Source organism: Drosophila ficusphila, unplaced genomic scaffold (genome assembly GCF_018152265.1).
Source record: "Drosophila ficusphila isolate 14025-0441.05 unplaced genomic scaffold, ASM1815226v1 contig_794, whole genome shotgun sequence".
Classification (NCBI taxonomy): Eukaryota; Metazoa; Arthropoda; class Insecta; order Diptera; family Drosophilidae; genus Drosophila; species Drosophila ficusphila.
Window position 1 is genome coordinate 255985 of NW_025064740.1, and position 20133 is coordinate 276117.

General features: G+C 39.6%; 4 protein-coding genes across 10 annotated transcripts in view; 1 reads left to right on the top strand and 3 right to left on the bottom strand.

Moving 5' to 3' along the window:
• The first annotated feature begins 91 nt into the window (after window positions 1-91).
• On the top strand, window positions 92-8931 carry LOC108101209 (protein pelota). The gene is made up of 5 exons (XM_017205457.2): window positions 92-484; window positions 546-1267; window positions 1324-1516; window positions 6348-6454; window positions 8077-8931. Exons 1-5 carry the CDS (start codon window positions 444-446, stop codon window positions 8196-8198), a joined length of 1185 nt encoding a protein of 394 aa, XP_017060946.1. The 5' UTR covers window positions 92-443; the 3' UTR covers window positions 8199-8931.
• Window positions 1771-5628, bottom strand: LOC108101210. The gene is made up of 3 exons (XM_017205458.2): window positions 5401-5628; window positions 2771-3113; window positions 1771-2693 (listed from the first exon to the last, which is right to left on the bottom strand). The coding sequence occupies exons 2-3, from the start codon at window positions 3040-3042 to the stop codon at window positions 2606-2608; spliced, it is 360 nt and encodes a 119-aa protein (XP_017060947.1). The 5' UTR covers window positions 3043-3113; window positions 5401-5628; the 3' UTR covers window positions 1771-2605.
• Window positions 8932-9043: 112 nt separating the features above from the next.
• Window positions 9044-11365, bottom strand: LOC108101208 (pescadillo homolog). Its single transcript, XM_017205456.2, has 4 exons — window positions 11215-11365; window positions 10875-11108; window positions 9720-10818; window positions 9044-9663 (listed from the first exon to the last, which is right to left on the bottom strand). The coding sequence occupies exons 1-4, from the start codon at window positions 11230-11232 to the stop codon at window positions 9128-9130; spliced, it is 1887 nt and encodes a 628-aa protein (XP_017060945.1). The 5' UTR covers window positions 11233-11365; the 3' UTR covers window positions 9044-9127.
• Window positions 11366-11598: 233 nt separating this feature from the next.
• The window catches only part of LOC108101183 (sodium/potassium/calcium exchanger Nckx30C), a 39848-nt gene continuing 31313 nt past the window's right edge, over window positions 11599-20133 (bottom strand). For all 7 annotated transcript variants that reach the window (XM_017205420.2, XM_017205422.2, XM_017205421.2 and 4 more), the window contains 3 exons: window positions 18774-19028; window positions 18132-18268; window positions 11599-18038 (listed from right to left, as the gene is read on the bottom strand). In XM_017205420.2, the coding sequence (XP_017060909.1) occupies window positions 17798-18038; window positions 18132-18268; window positions 18774-19028 (633 nt within the window). In that variant the 3' untranslated portion in view covers window positions 11599-17797. The remainder of the gene's footprint in view (window positions 18039-18131; window positions 18269-18773; window positions 19029-20133) is intronic.

The window sequence follows — 20133 nt, forward strand, 5'->3', positions numbered from 1 at the left end:
GTTAAAGTTTGTTTTTTAAGTTCATAACTTGTTTCCTTGTTTAAATTCTCTCAGTTGTCATTTAACTTTGCATATTAAATCATTGTAGTTAATAATAAATAGCCCCGCACTACAGCCAGCTGATAGCAAAATTTGGCGTAAATCCCGCTAGCTGATTATCACTGCACTCCCCGTGGATTCCCGTGTGAATGTCACTGTCCGCCGATTCCCATCCCACTGGCCACTGTATGCCATCACTATAACCATCATCCTACCGATCCGATCCGCCGTGTGAATTAAGCAACTGCGTGAACCGAGCCCAATGACAACGATGCACCGCCGCCTTTTTGGAGCGAGGGAATATCTAGAATCTGGATGCAAGTGACAAGCGGTGACCAGAATCGTAGCACTCGAAATCGAGGCACTTAAAACCAAATCGAAATCCTGACCAGCCACGCGACAGGATGAAGCTGCTGGGCAAATACGTGGACAAGGGCATGCAGGGGTAAGAGAATAATCTAGAAAATTTACTTTACAATATCTTTTTATCCAATACATTTTGCCAGAAATGTAACCCTGATGCCCGAAGAGTCCGAGGACATGTGGCACGCCTACAATTTAATAGCCGAAGGCGACAGCGTGCGCAGCACCACCATTCGCAAGGTGCAAAATGAAACGGCCACCGGTTCCTCGACCAGCAGTCGGGTGCGCACCACTTTAACCATCGCCGTGGAAAGCATAGATTTCGACACGCAGGCTTGTGTCCTTCGATTAAAGGGCAGGAACATCGAGGAGAACCAGTACGTCAAGATGGGCGCCTACCACACCCTCGACTTGGAGCTGAATCGCAAGTTCGAGCTGCGAAAACCCGAATGGGACACCATCGCCCTCGAGCGCATAGAAATGGCCTGCGATCCCACACAGTCGGCGGATGTGGCTGCCGTTGTGATGCAGGAGGGATTGGCCCACGTCTGCCTGATTACCGCCAGCATGACGCTGGTGCGGAGTAAGATCGAGGTCTCTATTCCACGCAAACGCAAAGGCAACGTTCAGCAGCATGAAAAAGGACTAGCAAAGTTCTACGAGCAGGTTATGCAGAGCATCATTCGGCATGTCAACTTCGATGTGGTCAAGTGTGTGTTGATTGCCTCGCCGGGATTTGTGAGGGATCAGTTCTACGACTACATGTTCCAGCAGGCGGTCAAGATGGACTACAAGCTACTTTTGGATAACAAAAGCAAGTTTATGTTGGTGCACGCTTCTTCCGGATTTAAGCACTCCTTGAAGGGTGAGCTTGTTAACTTTACCTCTTTACACACATCTTATTCCGTTCTGTATCTTTAGAGGTTCTCCAAGATCCCGCTGTGCTGGCCAAGATGTCGGACACCAAGGCCGCTGGCGAGGTCAAGGTGCTGGAGCAATTCTACATGATGCTGCAATGCGAGCCCGCCAAAGCTTTCTACGGCAAGAAACACGTCCTCCAAGCTGCCGAATCCCAGGCCATTGAAACGCTGCTCATCTCGGACAACCTCTTTAGGTGAGTTCCACTCGGCTGAGCAGAGATATACATACGCAGCTCTTAGCTGAGCACACATTAAGCCCAATCAAGCGGAGAGATCAAGAGCACGATCGCAAAGAAAAGCGAAAACCTTCAACTTTGAGAAAGTGCCATGACAATTGGTGTGCTTATGTCGCCATATGGCCGCAATACATATGTCACCAGTCTGCTTTGGGTGCCGGAAAGAATACAAATATTGGGGCAATTAAGAAAATCTCGAGACGGGCAATCAATTTAAATATGTTATTTGTTCTGTTTAATTGTTTAGCTATACTTGCTGTTTCTTTATTTCAATTTATTTCCGTTTTGGATGGAGCTAAAAATGCATTAAGTATTCTCCATTTAAAAAATTTAAAACATTACTATATACATACATATCTGAAATTGGCTTTTGTAAAACGTTCTTCAAAGTTGAAATTAGGTAATCAAAATGTTCAATGTAAAACCCTAGTTTTCCAATACTGCGTAATTAAGAGAGTTTTTTTTTATCAATTTGTTTTACCTTATATAAATAATAGTTTGTCGAGAGCAAAACTTATTATTATCTTGCTTGTCAAGATAACTTTTTAAAACTTGCAATCTCCACTCGAGATAATTTCTAGGCTTGTATATCTTCCCATTTCGCCATCCTCCTTAAACAACTTTGGACTCCATCAGCATTAGACGATCGCGGTTTCTTCCGCTGGGAATTTAGATCTTCTGTGATCGCACGCGTTTAGCCATTTAAAGAAAGCACGTCCGATCATTAATTTGTTGGCCCCATGACGACGTGCTCATGATCAAGGTTGCTCCAATGTCTCCCCACCATTTTTGGCTGCCAGCCTGTTCTGTTCAGTTTGGTTCTATTCTATTCACTACTCTTCTCTGCGTTTTGTTTACATTTTAATGGGCCGTTGAAATTCCATTTGAAAATCTTTTCGTATGCTAACTGCGTGGTTATAGGTTGTTTTCTTTACTTATCATTTAATGTTCTTAATGATCTAGGCAAAAGGTGTTTTATTTTAGCACATTTAATCAGTCCGCCTTAGGTTGCTTCCCCCATAGTTTTTATTTCCCCTCGTTCCAATCTCAAAAATTGTTCAGATCGCAGGTAGTCGCTATCGTCGTCGTTGTTGTTGTTGCTCTGGACTCTCCATTATCTCGACATTTTTGATTGCTGGTGATTTCGCCATCGTGCAAAGAGAAACAAGAAATGTTACAAAATGCTTTGCTGTAGTTTTTCACTTGATTTACCGATTTCGCTTCTGTTCGTTCCACTGATTCTTTCGCTGTTTCTGCTGGTAAATGGGATCATCTTCTAAATCTTCTCTGTTCCTTATCGTCAACCGCTTGAAATAATCGTCCAGGGTTTCCCTCAGAGGCAGGAGACGATGTGGCGAAGGCGGGGAGCTTGGCAACTTTCTGTGGTCCAGTTTCTTGAGGGATTCGCAGAGGGTGGAATCCGGCCACTGGTGAATGGGATGGCCCAGCTCGGAGATGGTGTAGTCGGGCTGTCTGGTGAGCATCTTGGATCCGCTCGATTCGATTCGATTCGCCTTAATTCAACGGTGTTAAGTGGCCGGCACTTAAATAGGAACTGGAGTGGAAAAATATGTGCGTTAAGTACATTCAAGTGGAGTTGAAATTTGGACAGATAGTCCCACGGTTCGAGTTGTTATGGTTATGTCTTCTTTATATCTATGCCACCTTTTAAACGTTTTACAATAATTCCTAACTTAATTAATTACTTATTCCAAAAAAATAAACTCAGAATATAACTTGTCATCCAATTAAAATACCCCAGAAAAATCATTTGGTTGGCATTTTTGCAACTACCCAGAAAAACACATAACTTTATAATTCAAATTATAGTCACGTATTATGTACTATATACGCGAAAAAAAAAAAATTTGACTCTTAAAACATGAGTGGCTATTATAAGACGGAATTTATTTACTACGAAATTCTTATCAGCGAATTTTTGTTAGAAATATGTATGTAGAGCCATTTAAATGAATGTTTAAGATAAGTTAAGAGTTGGTTTTTTGTAGAAGGTTGTTTAAACATGTTTTGTCTCCTTTTACTCTTTTATCAGCTTTTCCTACTTTTATTTGTCCCTCACCCATTTATTCCGTATTCGTAGATATTCATGGACGATTTTCGAGCTACATTTGCATGCTCTGTTTTGGCAAATTTTTTTGTTTTGTAGAGCTGTTTTCGCCAGACGAGTTTCGATTAGCAAATTGCGAGAAGTGAACTTAGCTTTGATGTAAATAAGCTGTGTGCTAAATAAGCTCTATAGCCGTGTGGAATTGAATCCCTCAGAGCTCAGTGAGCTATTTCTTGTGCTAATTATTAGAACCCGCTGTGGGCGAAAAAAAAAGAAACGGAGACAACAGCCCCGGCAATAAACAACAAATAAAGAATTTTAATTTATTTAATCGCTCCGTTTATGGATCACTTGGCGGGCAACTTTTGAAGCGGACACCCTCGTTTCTCGTTCCCTCCTTAGAATTTTTGGGACCTCCCCCTCTGCGAACCTGAATAGAATCCACATGCCATGTAATATGATCCACTTTCAGCTAAGTTATCAAGTTCTTCTGCTGCTCGAATGCACCTTTAACCGATTCTGCTTGTCTATCCTATAGATTTTGTTTTTCGCATAATATTCATGTGTCCAACCAGTTTTTCTGGTCGCTCTTTGTTGTGTTTTGCAACATTTCTTGTGCATCAAAAACTTGCCCCTTTTAAGCGGTTATTGTTGACTTTTTTCGTCGCAGCTGGCCACGCTTGTAAATATTGTTTCAAAAGACAACTGCTTATATGTATATATTTTGTATATATTTTCATTGTGAAAGCCAGTGAGTGAAAGAAAAGATAGGGAAAAGTTATAGGTTTTTTTCCATTGAGCAAGAAGTAAAAGGGCTTGTGAAATAAACGATATTAACACTATAAATTGTATCTATAAACACGATATCTATGAATCACTTATATTCAATCTCTGCTTCAAGGGTTTTCCACCTCGTTTTGTATTCGGGTTGCGTTTTGTTTGGTCAATGAGTTGGCTGCTTTTTGAAATGATCAAACCAATAACGGCTTTAAAATCAAGGCGTTGCCTTAAAGGTTGCACTTAAATGATCTCACGAAGTGGGGGAGTCAAGGGGGTTTACTAATGGAATTTAAACCTCGCTTGTTAAGGGGAACATTAACGAAAGTTTTATTAATCGAACACTTTTTGTTGAAACGTTTTTTAAATACGAATGGGATTTTATCGCTTTCAACGTTTTTGGAGCACATCGAAGCTTGAGTCAAGTTCAGTTATTCCTCGCACATTTAATTACACATTTTTACGCGCACTCTACACATTTTTTTGTACTGATATCTTGGGGTGTTCACAGCCCCACTTTCCCCCGGCATAATCTTTTTTCTTTCCTTTTATCGGCCGCTCTCTCTTTCTGGCTGACAATTCACGGTTGCGTTCGGCCTCGTGCACGCTAATTCCATTATAACAATTGATTTCATTGTGCAATCATTGTCACGCAGCGGCAGCAACAATTGCAGCTACAGCGGCAACATGAACAGCGGCCGGAATTGCAGGTACATCGGCAACCAGCAGCATCTACAATCTCCAACAATGGCTCACAGTTCATCGCAGTTTGCGGTTGCGGATGAGTTAAAAAAAAAAGTATCTACACCACAGGTAGCAGATAAAATTGTATCTGTTGCTGCTGTTTTGGCATTGCTTTCAGCTGAGTCAGCTAAAAAGTAAAGCTAAACTGTCAGTGGGACTTCAAATATTTCAGGGATTTCGTCTGCATTAGGCAGTATTTTTTTGGCATAGATAAAAAGACTTCAACTTTCACTTTGCTGGTCAAAACACACACCTTTGTATCTTTTTTATGCGAGTTTTGTGCACTTTTCTCTTTCTGTTGTTGCTGCAGTTTTGCGGTTTTTTTTGTGATGGGGATGGTTTTCTTTCTTTTTGCGGGGTCTTAGCACCAATTTTTCTTTTCGCGTGGCAATCTTCTCCGGTTTGGTTTTTAGTTTCGGTTTCCGTCCCTCGAATAGCTCGATGTTCCCCGCAAGAAAGCCGCTTTGCAACTAATTCTTCGCTGCGAAGACAGCCGCGCTCTTTCCCGGTTTCTCAATTTCTCATTCTCAGTTTGCTCTGCACGTGCTGTGGATCGTATTCGGAATACCATCCACATGGGGGTTCATTCCGATCGCTCTGTGGAATCGATCGCACTCTCTCTTTGCAAACAAAAAGCGGTTTGTTGTCGTCAATAAAAATGATAAAATTACATTTTTTCGTCTGGTTTTTTTTAATGAATTTCTCCTGCTTATTATTCTTACTTTCTTACCTGCAAAATCGTTCGTCATTCGGCATTAACATTTAGTTGGGGTTTTTGAACTGCAACTATGCTTTATGAGGGATCGCACTTTCATTGCTTGATGACCGGTGACTTCAAGCTCTCCAGTGAGTAGTGAATGCAAATCGGGGTCTAAGTATAATGTGTGATGGCCCCCTTTGCTGGGGTGGGTGACGCTATGAACCCGCATATCTCCAGTTAAACTTGACACCTTATTCAAGGCGGATTATGCCCATCACGTGCCACAATCCAGCACTTTGCTATGCGCCATTTATTAGTACTCCGGTTGCGGAATGCGAAAATGCAATAGATACGAGCACCTACATCCGTATATGGGTGATAAATGGGCATTTTAATTGATGGAATCGATTCATATGCGACTTGGGTATGGATTCATTGGGTTTCTGTTTTGCTGAAGGTTCTATAATCGCTCATAAATTGTTCATTTTTCACATTTACAGATGTCAAGATGTCAATCTTAGAAAGGAATATGTAAACTTGGTTGAATCGGTTCGGGACGCTGGAGGCGAAGTGAAAATATTTTCCAGCATGCACATCTCAGGAGAACGTGAGTTGCTAAAATTAATAATTTTAATATTAAAATAGCAGATAGTAAACATTTTATATTTAATAATACATCAGATATATTTTGATAATGTTCATTATAAATGTGGCTTACGAATCCACTGAAAGATTTACCATTTTCAATCTAAAAACGATCAAATGGCTGCTTCTTTTTCGAAAATAGAAAGAAGCAATTTAATGACTCACTGTGAAGTGCTGAAAGAAGCTTCTTTACACAAATGATTTAGTTTACACACACAGATAACTTTAATTTACAAGCAAGAATAAAGTTTCTTTGAAAGTAATATATTTAGAGATAGGACTGCTGCATCAAATGGAAAACAAAAATAGAAAGATTGGAAATCATTGGAACGCTTAACCTTGCCGCTTTGTAAAATAACTTCCATATCTCCTTTTTCTAAAAGAATCTCGAAATGACTCATAGAATACTTAGTTTCCTAGTTGGACAGAAATAGATAATCTCCAGCAGAAACATCTTTTCATCACACTTATTCCACCTTTGGCAATTTCTATGCTCAATTTAAATATATATTCATGTGCAGGCCGCCTTCCTCTGTCTAATGACCTCGTTAAAGATTCTATTTTTAAGTTCCCCGATGCAATGTTCTGCCCGTAAACAAATATTGTATATATTGCGCCTGCATTTGTGTATTTCTTGGAGGGGTCCCCCACATTACAAAGTCCACTGTGAGATGAGCGAAAAACATCATCAATTCGCATTGAAAGGCTGCCAAGTAGTTTTCGCTATCTCATTCCGATGGCAACTTTCGATTTCATCTTCGTTTGCAATAAAGAATTAATTAAAATTGCATTTCACATATTGCAAATATTTTCGGGGTGTTAAGTGCTTAAATGCTTTAAATAGCCGTTTTCAGGTGACTCACAATATGCGTTTCTTTCTTTGAGATTCTTTTTGGTTTCTTTGACTTGGCAAGATTTTCGTTTTCGACTCGAAAATGGGTCGTTGGGGTTTCCAAAATAGATCCCCCCATACTTTGTAGCCTGTTGTAACGATCTCCTTATCGAGTTTTTCCGCGCTTTTATCTCTCAAGCACTTCCCTTTCTTATCTGCTCGTAAGTAATAAATGCAATTGTTGCCCGCTGAGCACTTTAATCAGCTTTAAATTACATAAGTATATAAACAATGGAGAGCCTTGTGTAAACAAAACCAAATTTAACAGATAAGAGGGCCTGGCAACATAGTAATTGAATAAACAAATGAGTATTTTTCTCTTCACTGAATTTGAACCTGCATTAATCCCGAGGTAATTGGGCAAACCCATGAATTTTTAATGCTCTCTGGCCGAGATGAATGTGAAGTTCACCGGGTTGTGAGTCATGGCCTAGAACAACCGGTGAGCCTTGGAATTGGCCAGCAGGAACGCCCACAACTTGTTTAAAAATAATAAAAAAGTTGCACTGCTGCAGTTCTGAGATTGAGAGTGGTCTTTGCATCAACTATTGATGGTATTTGTCTTTCCAGCTTACTTGATATTCTGGTTTGCAATGTAGAGATAACATAAATCAGCTTAGTTCTACTCTTGTAACTTGTAGTTTTATTTTTGAGACAAAGTCCATTTAATAACCTCCGTCTTTCCTCCACAGAACTTTCTCAACTGACTGGAATTGCGGCCCTCCTGCGTTTTCCGATGCCCGAACTGGAGGACAGCGACGACGATGATGACGAGGACGGAGCGGCGGGCGGAGGAGATAGCGATAGCGACTAGGATGATATATAGGATGTAATCACAATGGAAGCTCGTTGGAATCTTGGCATTTGTTAACGGAATTAACTGACTTAGGAACTCAACTAGCGATCGATATACAAGTAGACTAATAGCAACCACGACAGACTTGGACTGCGTCAGGGCATATACAATATATACTATATATAGTGCTAATTCGATACAATATACACACAACGTACTCTTTAAGTTTCCCCGTGGCTGGGCCTAGAAATTCGTAGTCAGAATCCCACCATTTTCTGGACTGAAAAAGCCACTGAAAATAATATTATATATATATTGATAGCTTTGATAACAAATGATTTACTGCTTGATTTATCCCTTCATAGAAATTGAGTTGCTGTTGACAGCCGCGTTTAAGGTTATTGTCAATTATTTTATTACAATTGTATCCCTCCTTCTGCACTTAAATTCATTGTTCATTATGTTGTAGAGTGCAAACTAGAGTTTATAAAAATATACTTCCGAAATATATTTGATTTAATATTTGAAATTCTGATTGTTTAAAGAACAGATTTTTATTATCTTCAGAAGTTAGCTCCCTCAATGTTGTTGAACTTTATGAGAAGTGTAATTATCTTTTACGGTGTAAACATAACGTTTTGTTGAACTTTAATAGTTGATGCAAATTGTAATTATTTTCCCATGCTGTAAAATACCTAATCCTTCCGAACAAATTGTAAAATAAAACTATTTCAAATTTGATTTAACTGTACTGAGATAAGTTATAGTTTACTACTTGTTTTTTGGGTAAATATCAAATTCACTCAGGTAAAGTCTGAACATAATTTCCTTCATTTGAAGTCGGAGCAATAAAATTGATTTCATTTGATTGTTTTATACATTTTCATTGTTTATTGTTTAAACCTAGATCAAGACACACAGAACCCCCCGAGCTGTGAACAGCCAGCTTATTTGCCCAACTTGGCTGCCTTGGCAGCTGCGACGGCCGCCTCCTTGCGTGCCTCCCGCTTGGCTGTCTTGCGGGCCTCCTTCTCGTCGGCCTCGAAGGTGCGTCGCTTCTTGCGCAGCAGCCACTCCTCCTTCTCCTTGGTCTGCTTCTCGCGGATGAGTTTCCGGAAGAGGTTGCGGTGGCGGGGCTTCACCATGCGCGCCTGCAGGCGGTGCTCGTCGACTTCGGCCTTGTGCACCGCCCGCTTGTTGACCTTGTGCACCTTGCCCGACTGCACGGACATCTTCTGCTTCTCCTGCTGCAGCCGCTTGGTCTTCTCGTCGACCTCCTCCTCCTCTTCATCATCCTCGTCCTCATCGTCGTCGTCCTCGGGATCCTCCTCGTCTTCGTTGACGCCATCGGGACCGCCGTACTTCTTGTACTCGGCGGTTTCCTGTTGGTAGGCCAGCTGCAGTTGGGCATCGAGCAGCTCCTGGTCCACAGTCTCCTCTTCCTCCTTTTCGGGCTCATCTTCGGAATCGTCATCGCTTTGTGCTGTAAAGGGAAGTAGTATTCAAATGATGTTTGGTAAGATTGGGGGCCTCACTTACCATGAGTTTCGATCAGGGAAGGATCCAGCAGAGCCTTCTCCTCGGGCGGGATGTACGAGTCTCTCTTGGAGTCCACGAAGGGCGATAAATGAGGCGGCAGCTTCTCGCCCAGGAAGTACTTGTTGGTGGGCAGCAACTGGCGCTGGTTCACGCAATCGAAAAGCCACTGAGGCTGGATGTAGTCCCTCGAGATGTACTGCGTAGCTATGCTGGGTCTGTCCACAATCTGGTGAGTGATGGTCTCATCACTTTCGTCGAAGGTAGAGCCAGGGAATATAGATGAGTCCCAGGACACTTTGCCGCCGAAGGAACGGATGATGATGACCAGCGGTTCACGGGGAACCTCGCGATTGATGAAGAACTTCAAACCCTTGAAAAGGTTGCGCAGACGGGCGATTTCTTGGGCCTCCTGTTTCATCTTGATGATGCGCTTTGAGTCGCCATCTTGCTCCAACAGCTCCATGTCGATATCCAGTTCCTCTTCATCCTCCTGCACTTTATCCGTGCGCAGCAGCTCGAAGTTGAGAGCAGCAATGCGGTCGGAAACAAAGCTAGCCTCGTCCTTTAGCGAATCCTCGTTATCCTGAAGCACACTGCTTGGGAATTGAGGTGGATAGGCCAGATTGAGCCCATGGAACAGCCGGAAGTTGGTGAAGCCCAACATAATGGTGTAGAACTCCACGAAGATGGACATAACCTTGAAGTCCACCTCCTGGCGGGATTGCGGCTTGAAGGGATAGTAATGCGGCACAATCCAGGTGACCTTCTGGCCCTTGATCTCTGCCTGGAAGTAGTAGCCCTTGATGGAGATGAACACCTTGCGCAGCGACTTGGAGGCAATCACATAGTGCAGGAACTCGATGGTCAGTCGACGGCACAAGTTCGACTGTTCCCTGGGAATCAAGTGAAGCGAGGGAAATGTGCTGAACAAGAAGAGAAGGGTCAAACAATCATCCAGATCCTTGAGAGCATCGATGAAGGTGGGATAGCGCTCCTTGACAATGTGATCTAGTTTGATTTCGGGAAACAGAGCCAGGCGTCGCTTCAAATTGCGGAAATCCTTGATGGCGCGATCGCGGTTGCTTTTCTTGGCAAAGATCTAAGGATTGCTTAGGTTAGCAATATAATAGAGGGAATTTATCTGAGTATACACACCTTATAGTCACGCAGCGTCCACACAATCGACTCGTGCAGCAGGAAGCGTATGTCCTTTGTGTGGTAAAGGACCTTGATTTCCGAAGATCCTTTCTGTGCCCTGCGCCTGTGTTTCGGTTCCCTGGGATAAACGCCTTTCAGGATGCACAGCCTGCGGAAATCGTTTAGCGAGAGCTGAAGTTTCCTGAGTGCAGCCCGCCGGCTAATATATTGCGTAGCCTCGCCGGATTCGTACTAAAAGAATTTAAAAACATTATAATCCATATGCTTTGAGCAGATACAAATTACACATAACCTTAAAGGGTTTCAAAAATACACCGTTAATCTGGTTAAAACTTACCTTCTTGGGACGCCTCATCCTGTCGGTTTATGAAAATATATTTTTTGTCAAGTGATATCTGTTTTGTACAGATTAATTAAAAGAAAAACACGCTGTTGACCAAAACACACGTTTTTTGTGTTGTTGGTCGCGTGGAAAGGAAGTGTGACCATGTTCCGCTCAAAAAGTTAGGCTTAAGTCTATCGCACAAGTGATTATTGATAAAAGCGAAAATATGAGCGATGCGAATGAGCTCATCGATAGCCGATAACAATAAGATTTAAATTCGAATTTCTAACGGCTTGATGTATAAATATTGTCAGTTTTAAAAATAGTTCCCAAATTTTATTCATTCCCAGGTTATAATTGCTTATTGAATTTACCATGAAATAAAAAGGACTTGACTTTTGCCATTGGATAACTCATTTTATTGAATCTGTTTTTATTGTTTTTTATAGGTATTGTATTGAGAAAATAACATACAGTCTAAGTTTGTTGTATTATATAATATTCGTTATATATTAGTTAGTTTGAACATTAACTTCGTTTTTGTTTTCGCAACTAGCTTACTGCAGTCGCATTTCCATTTTGTTTTCCTGGTTGATAACAAAAGTTTATTAACGGCCCTCGTTCGTTTGCTGCGGCTCTTCAACTACAACTCTGCTCATTGTGAACATTCGTGTCCTTGTGTCGTGTTTCGAGTGTCTGCTTGAGTAATTCTTCTGAGCTTTCAAAGCCTTGTTAACGGTTCGATGTAAATGTATCTGTATCTGCACTTGCATCTGGCTCAGCATCTGCATCTGAGTGTGGTTTGTTGTATATTTCACCTAAATAACTAGTTAACATTTCGGTTTATTCGCTATAGCTTCGTTTTGATTTACATAAGTGTGGTTTCCAACCCGCTCTATTTCTGCGCCAGTTTATTCCAGTTTACCAGTTTACGATCCTTAAAATGCTTTATATAACTTCATATACTTTTGTTTTATATATATATCTTGAGTGCCAGCCATATATGTTTGCATGTATCGTTAGAAATTGACTATATATTTGATTTGCTTTTACTCCTCGCTCGGTTTGTTTTTTTTTGATGATCTCTGTTAACTAATGAGTTTGCTGGGGAGTTTGGTTCGGTTTTCGGGGCCTGGTAATCTAATGAATGCGTGTGTCTGGGTGTGTTTTGTATAAAATCTAAATGTCGTTAACTAGACGTACTTGTATAAAGTAAATAACTCGCTGTATTACACCATATGTATTCATCATCCGAGCGCTCTGGCCTCTCACAAAGATACTGTGAGTTCAGCATAGGATTGGAATCTGGAATCTTGGGGATGGGGATGGGGGGTCACCTACTTCTTCGATGACTAAGGGTTTATTTTTAGACGGGATCAACTGAATATCTGAACCGACTTTAGCTCTTTTGCTCTGCTTTCCTTTCATGGTTAATCGTATTATTCATATATAAATCATTTGTACAATCTTATGTGCTAGAAGCGTATCAGTTGTTAAAATTAATGTCTGTTATTATAATACTCTCATTGTTCGCTATTAAAATTACACACCCGTCTGCACTAATTACATGCCACTATATCGATCGGTCCGCTTGTGTTTTTTTTTTTTCGAAAAAATACACATTCGTAAGGTAAAATTCAAAATTACAACGATCGAAACTCAACAACGCAAAATGTCTTTTGGTGGGTAATGATAACTGTATTACACACGACGGCTATATGTTTTTATTCGCGCTATATCGGCTGATCGCTGGCATTACAAATAATAAACGCATCCGGCTTATATACTTATAAATTTGAAAACACTATAAAATCTTTAAATTAGTCTACCAATATGTTAACTATTACTTTTTACTGGATTCATATATCATATTTGCTTCGTATTCGTTTGGATGCCTCGCATCGGAATTAAAAAATAGAAAACAAATCAAAGCCGCTGGCAACTGACTGACAATTTATTGTTTTGCTGTGTTTCTCTGTCTAAACAACGGACGCAACTTGAAACGGTCTCTAAATATTGTATAATTGAATATAAGTATTGCATACATTGCACTTCACGTGTTCTATTTGTATTCGTAATCGTATTAATCGGTAAGTATTAAAAAAGTAATCCACACGCGGATCGCACAGACACGCTATATGGTACATACATATACTGGTTTATAAAAGTTAATAAATATCCGTGTGTTCCATATACGCTTAGGTTAAGGTCTAGTTCGTAGATTATTTAAAGCTGAAATCAATGATTATGTGCTCGTTCGTTTATCGTTTATCGTTTTTTGTTTATCGTAGACGTTAGTTAGTTATGTGGTATATCGGTATTTCTTGATCAAGACGATTGTTATAGGTGATTGACTTAAGAGCGTGATTAGTTCGGCCAGATCTCTAGAAATGCTTTCGAATGGTCTGTGCTTGTGTTTGCTAATTTTATTTGAAAACATCGAAATTCGAATTGCTAATCATGCCAATTACGTTTAAAACACAATAATCAATTGGGTATACTTACGGTTGGATTTTTCTGCAAACTCAAAAATTTGGTCGAGGACACAAAATTAGCAAACACAAATTTTGGTTTCTTTTTTTTTTTTTTTTTTTTTTTTGGTTTTTTTTTTATAAGTTTACTTTTTTCACTTTAATTTCAAACAATGATTTTTATTTTCATAGTTAAATATTTCATAAAGTATATATAGCATTACTATATCTTTCGATTCGATTTGGTTTGTTCTGTTTCGTTTTATCGTTATTATTATTACTTTCCCTTCTTACGCTTCGTTTATGTTTTATGAACGCTTTTGCTAATGTTTCAACAATTTTTTTGTGTTTTTGTTTCACTTTTACTTTTACGCAATTATTCAACTTGTTAAAAATCTATAACCATAACAATTTCATATATATATATATCTGTATATATATATTTCTTGTATATATTTCCTCTTATTTACGTTGCTTTAAAGCGAGACTTCTACGCCACTCGACAATTTTGTGTGGTATGTGTGCGTTATAGGATGATGATTATTAATGGATGGGAATTTAGGATTTAGGATTTTGGTTATTTGCTTAATGAAAGCTTTCTTTATTGCATATCCTTTAATTTTTGATTAACCATTCACTGTGAGATAAGCGGGAGTGAGAGAAGTTCCTTGGAACAATCGTTTCGATCACAAAGTAAAACTCCTAGGTTCGTTAACAATTTATCAATTCGGTTGGTGTTTTCTCTCGGGAAATTGGTTTTTGTACCTTTTTGGTCAGAAAAGTGGGGCGATATGTTTGAATGCGTGTGTGATAGCTTAGATGTGAGTGGGTGTGTGAGTGAGTAAGGGAAATCTTCAGTACAAGTAATTGCTGGGTGTGCTTTTCCATTTTCTTGTTAGGTTCTAATAAGATGTAGTTAAGTGTGAGTGTTTCGTTCTCAAGTATTTTGTTTTTATATAATAAATATGACTTGGTTTTAAAGTTAATTTGGAAGATATTTTTTTAGGTTTTTCTATTCGACTTAGTTTGTTTATGTATCGTTTGTTGTCGTTAGTTTAACATACAGCATGTATAAAAGTTTAAGTTTATTTGTTGTTTGTTCTTGGAAGTTGTCTCTGTTAAAGCCTGGCGACCGAGGCAATCTACTCGTGAGAAGTGAGCTTGCTAGTTGGGATATATACGATTTAAGGTCGTACTTATCAAGATAGAAGGACTGAAGTCGACAATTTTGGACTTGAGAGCTTTGATGAGAAACGCTTCGAGTGGCTGAGATGAAACTTGTAGAAGGATTAGAAAGTTTAAGAAATTGTATAAGAAGTATAGAGATCTATCATAAAAAATACAAATTAATCCTAAAACAAGAAAGGAAATATTAGATAGGAAAATCTAATTTAAAAAATCAAGAAGATTTATATTTCCAGTTCCATACCCTAATCTAAGGTAATATTAATTCTTGATTAGATAAAATTGGAGATCTGGTTAAAAAAAAAAGCAAATAGGTTTTTTCAATTTGTAAAGATTAAAAGCATTATGAAAAGAGATTTAGATAAGGTAAATATTGAGGATATAGTTAATATAAGTAAGATAAAAAGAATTGGATAATTTATTCTTGGGATTGCTTTGGGCTAAACACATTTTAATTTTTTTTTTAGGAAAATTTTTGATGGAATCATTTGGAATTTTTTGGAAGAATGTTAAAGAATTTCTCAGCCAACTCTCTGCTGGATTTCTGCAAGGACTTCTCTTGGGCAAATGAGTGGATGTGGTGTCCTTTGTGTGGAGAGGGTATGACCTGAAGTAAGCCTCTATCGAGTTTTATACAATGTCTCCACCTCGTTCCCTGACAATCCTGCTCCTGTTCTGCTGCTTGCGACCTCTGACTTGTCCGTATCCTACATGCATATATTATTGTTATTATTATTATTATTTATTTATATATAATTATGTCTGTGTGCAATCGAATGCACTGCACCCATGGGGTGTAAGAGCAGCCACTTAGTTACGTTAATTCTGCTTCTGCGTCTGCACAATCGCATTGTTCAGTTGATACAGTATATATATTCTGCGAATTCGAATGCGTTTATAATTATTTCCGATGCGCTTGGGTCTCGATTCTCACAGTTTTGCAGTGAGATTCGCATGTCGTACGTTTAGGAGTATGCAAATAGTGCGATGCCATTGCTGTCTCCTCTAATTCACTGGTAATAAAAATTATTGCTTTCTGTTCTGAGTGTACTTGCGTGTGTGTTCGTATTAGTATCTGTATCTGTTTCTGTTTCCGTTTTTGTATCTGTATCTGTATCTGTGTGTTGTTCTGTCGCTTCCTTAACTTGACTGCGAGCCATATGCAAACGTCTGGATATCCGTTAGATACATTGCCTACTTAAGTATAGTTGCATATATATATAGTAAGTTATCTTCTGGTATATATAAAATATATATATATATATATATGTATGTTTATATTAAGGTGTATATATGTATGCGTTTAATGTTAAATTATTTGGGTTTCTTTTCCATTTGCATTTCATCGGTTTTGCGGCCACTTGGTTTTACGAGTTTAGGGTTTTAGTTTAGAAAAAATGTTACGTACCTTCTAAATAAAGAGAGCAAGTTGATTTTGTTTCATATTTCGTTAAATATCGTCTTATATGTCGTTTATATATAAATACGTTAATATGCTCATATATATGTACTTGGGGGACTTCATTAAGCAAAAAGTATATGAAATTAGTTTTTTTTTTTTTTTTTTGTGGTTTTTGTAGGCTTAGTTTTTGGTTTTGGATTCGAAGTAGTCTATAATAAATATGGCTTCAATTTAAAGTTAAATTTAAACTCTGCTCCTCGCCAACACGAATCAGAATTAGAATTAGGACTAGAAACGGGATCAGAACTATAATCATAATCATAACTAGAATTAGAATTAGAATTAGAATTAGCATCGGACTGAAATCGATAATCATAATGCTCTGGTCTGGATGTATGGCAAATGCTTATTAGCAAAATGTCTTTTAAGAATGCCCTACATTCGCTTCGCTTTAGCGTTTGAATTCGAGTATAATTGTAGCTTACTTTGAGAGTTTGTTTCGATTTGTTCGCTTGCTTGTTCAATAAGTACGCAAATTATCACTTAATCAATACAGGTCAATATATAATATGCCATGTAAGTGTGTGCGTGTGAGTGGGTATATAAGTATTATGTATATAAGTCGTAAACTAGATAGAGTTTTAGATAGGCTCTGGATAAAGCTTTTAGGAGAAATCTTAGTAGAGCACGCAAATGAAAGGCTTCTGCTCGATTGATCGATTAATCGATCGATCGATCGATCGATCGACTGAACTGAAAGAGCTCAACAAAAAAACTGCTGGAGGCTGCTTTCCTTTATCGTACCGTATCATATCGTATCGTATCGTATCGTATCGTATCGTATCGTATCGTACCGTATATAGGGTGCCTTGTGCCGAGAGATAATCATATATATTTCGTAGATACATACTTTTTGTTTGCTGGTTGTTTTTGCTTATGCTTGTAGTTAAAACCCAAACGTTAGGTAGATAGTTAGTAAGTGGTTGGGAAGCCATTTTCGTGTCTCCTTCTCGCTAGTTTTTGGTAAGGTAAGTAGGTCGTAGGATAGATACGATAGTTGGGAGCAAAGATTCGTAGAGTTAGGGACTTATTGGATTGGGGGCTGCGTTGCGTTAAAAAGCTGCGCGCTAAACACTTTAAAGTAAATGTCTTTCGAAAAAGAAACGCTGGCACTAACTAACTCGCATTTTTGTTAACGTTAAGTTTTCGATTTCGTTATTCGTGTTTGTGTGTGTGTGTTCATGCTGGTGTGTATATCTGTGAGTTAATGTTCGTGGTTGTGTGTGTGGCGGTGTGTTTGTTTGTTTAACAATTCGATTATTTAGCTTTAGTCCATTGTTAATTAATTTGTTAATCATTCATTAATTTGCTTGTATATAATTTAGCTAATTGGTTGTGAGAGAGACGGGCGGAGGATCCTTGTCTCGTCCTCGGCGGCATGTGGACATCCTTTTTGAACGGAAGGTCCTTGTAGTTCGATGGCTTGGTAATTCGGTAACTGCTGTCTGCTTTTGTCTTTGTCCTTGCTCCAAACGCTTTAAAACGGGCAAGTGATAAGGTCGTATTCGAACATCAGCGAGACGGCGACAAAGACAAAATACAACAGGAACATGGTGAAGCCCAACCCCTTGTTCATGCGCCAGCGGAAGCAGGCGATCGACATCACCACGAACACCAGCATCATAAACAGGATGGTTATGGAGCAAACCATGCCCACCGAGTTCACCTCGACGGGTGCCCCATAGATGATTCCGTACAGCAGCCAAGGGATCGGTAGGCTGTCCATAAAATATATAGTTTTTGGGATCCAGTTAGTTGACGTAGTTCCCATTTCGGTTGGTTGGTTGGAGGTCAGAATTTATAGTACTTACCCCACCGTCACGTCGAATATGTTGCTGCCCACCGAACTGGACACGGCCATGTCGCCGAATCCCTTGCGTGCCACAATCACCGAGGTAATCAAGTCCGGAATGGATGTGCCCGCCGCCAGGAAGGTCAGACCCATGACCTATCGGGGAAGAGGAGAGAGGAGCGGGGTAAAGGGGTTAATCAGGTGCGCGAAATGCGGGTGCACAACTCATACACAAAGGATTTCTGATAAACAAAAGGATTCGCTGTCCCTGTGAGTTTTTAGTTCCCTAATTTTGGTAAAGATAATATTTTGGTAAAATATTATTCGAGTGAAAATTAATGAAATTATCTTATATTAACTCTCTTTAAAAAATTAATTCGAACTGAGCTGTTTCGTTATCATATTTTGATTGCTAAAAATAATCTTTCTGTTCTTGATACTATATATATTGTTTTAAACAAGATTTTATCCAACTGTTGTGATTAAATATTTAATTGTAACTCAAAGCTCTTCAAGACTGAGGATTTGGTAAAATCGTAATTTGCAGACCATTTGCTGTTGTTATTGTAGCATTAATTATTTTTTAAAGCCAAGGCTCCGTAACTCTGAGGACTTAGTGGAAATTATAATTAAGGGGAGCTGTTTGCTTTGCTGAGTGTACCTCGGGCGGAATGCGCGCCGTGTCGCCGGCCACGTTGGCCCACCAGACCATCAGGTAGGAGAAGGCGGCGATCCAGACGATGGAGCCGATGAAGGTGACCGGAAAGAAGCGCTTGCCGCGGGGCGTCCGCGTGTCGGGCAGTGTGAGCCACATGGGCACCAGGAGCGGGGCCACCAGGACGTAGGTGAGCCTCTTCCGCGCCGTATCCGGCCAGGCCATGCTGAGGGGTTCCGGTTCGTCCTCGATTTCAGGCGCCTTCATTTTGCGTTCCGATTTTTTTTTTTTTTTTTTTTTTTTTTTTTTTTTTTTGTGGTCAAGGCAAAGGGAGAGATTGGCGATTAGGGACTTGGACCGAACTCGACTGAAGTCTGTTAGTATTATTTAGCCGTAGTATATGGGTATATATATATATTCGTATATAATATTGAATATGTAATACGGAATTTGTTGTATAAAATATATAGTAAAAATGTGGGTGTTTCTGTGGTTGAAGTGGGTGGTGGGTTGATTGATTTCGAGGTCGGGTCTTGTTGAGGTGGAATGCCTTGTGAGCCATGTTTACAGATGGGCATGAGATTCGGTTACGGGATTGCTTTTTTTTTTTTTTTCTTTTGACATAGTACAATTTTGACTTCGCTTTCGGGTTTTTCAATTAGTTACGAACCATGTTTTTGGTTTGTTTTGGGTTTTCATTGTTTTCTTTTTTTTTTTTTTTTTTTTTTTTTTTTTGGTTGGGAATCCCTGGTGGAAACTCACAGACAGGCGTTTAGAGCTTGCTTGGCGGGATCGGAGTGGTTTCGGTGTCGATCAAGGATCAAAATACTTAGTGTGGAGTTCGAGTTCAACGGGGGGTGCACTTACTTTCTAGCAGGACTACAATTACGATACGATACTGATACTGTGCTCAGAGAGAGAGTTGGTTAGACTTAAAACGTGCAGAGTTCTCTCGGCATCGCCAGCAGAGTACAGTGGGTACTACAGTGGTGCATTGGTACAGTGGGCATGCTCAAGTTAGTCTTGCAAGTGCAACAACACACAGACACAGTCTACAAGGTCAAGATCAATGGTGAACGAAAGTAGAAAGTAAAACTGGTTAAAACGTGGTGGCTAAGTCTAGGTTTCATGTCACTAAGTTGTGTTACACTGAAGCAAAAATGTGTGTACTATTGGTTTGGTGGTTCTTTGAGATTCTTTGCAAATGCAACAACTAAGTGGAAATTTGTATGCGGTCTACACTCCAAGCTCTTGGGTAGCAACTCAAATGTAATTCCGTTTAATATCGATCAAGATATGGGTTACTCATGGGCAGGATTGCGGTTTTTGGACTTGGCATTCTGGGCAACAATAATTAATCATCATT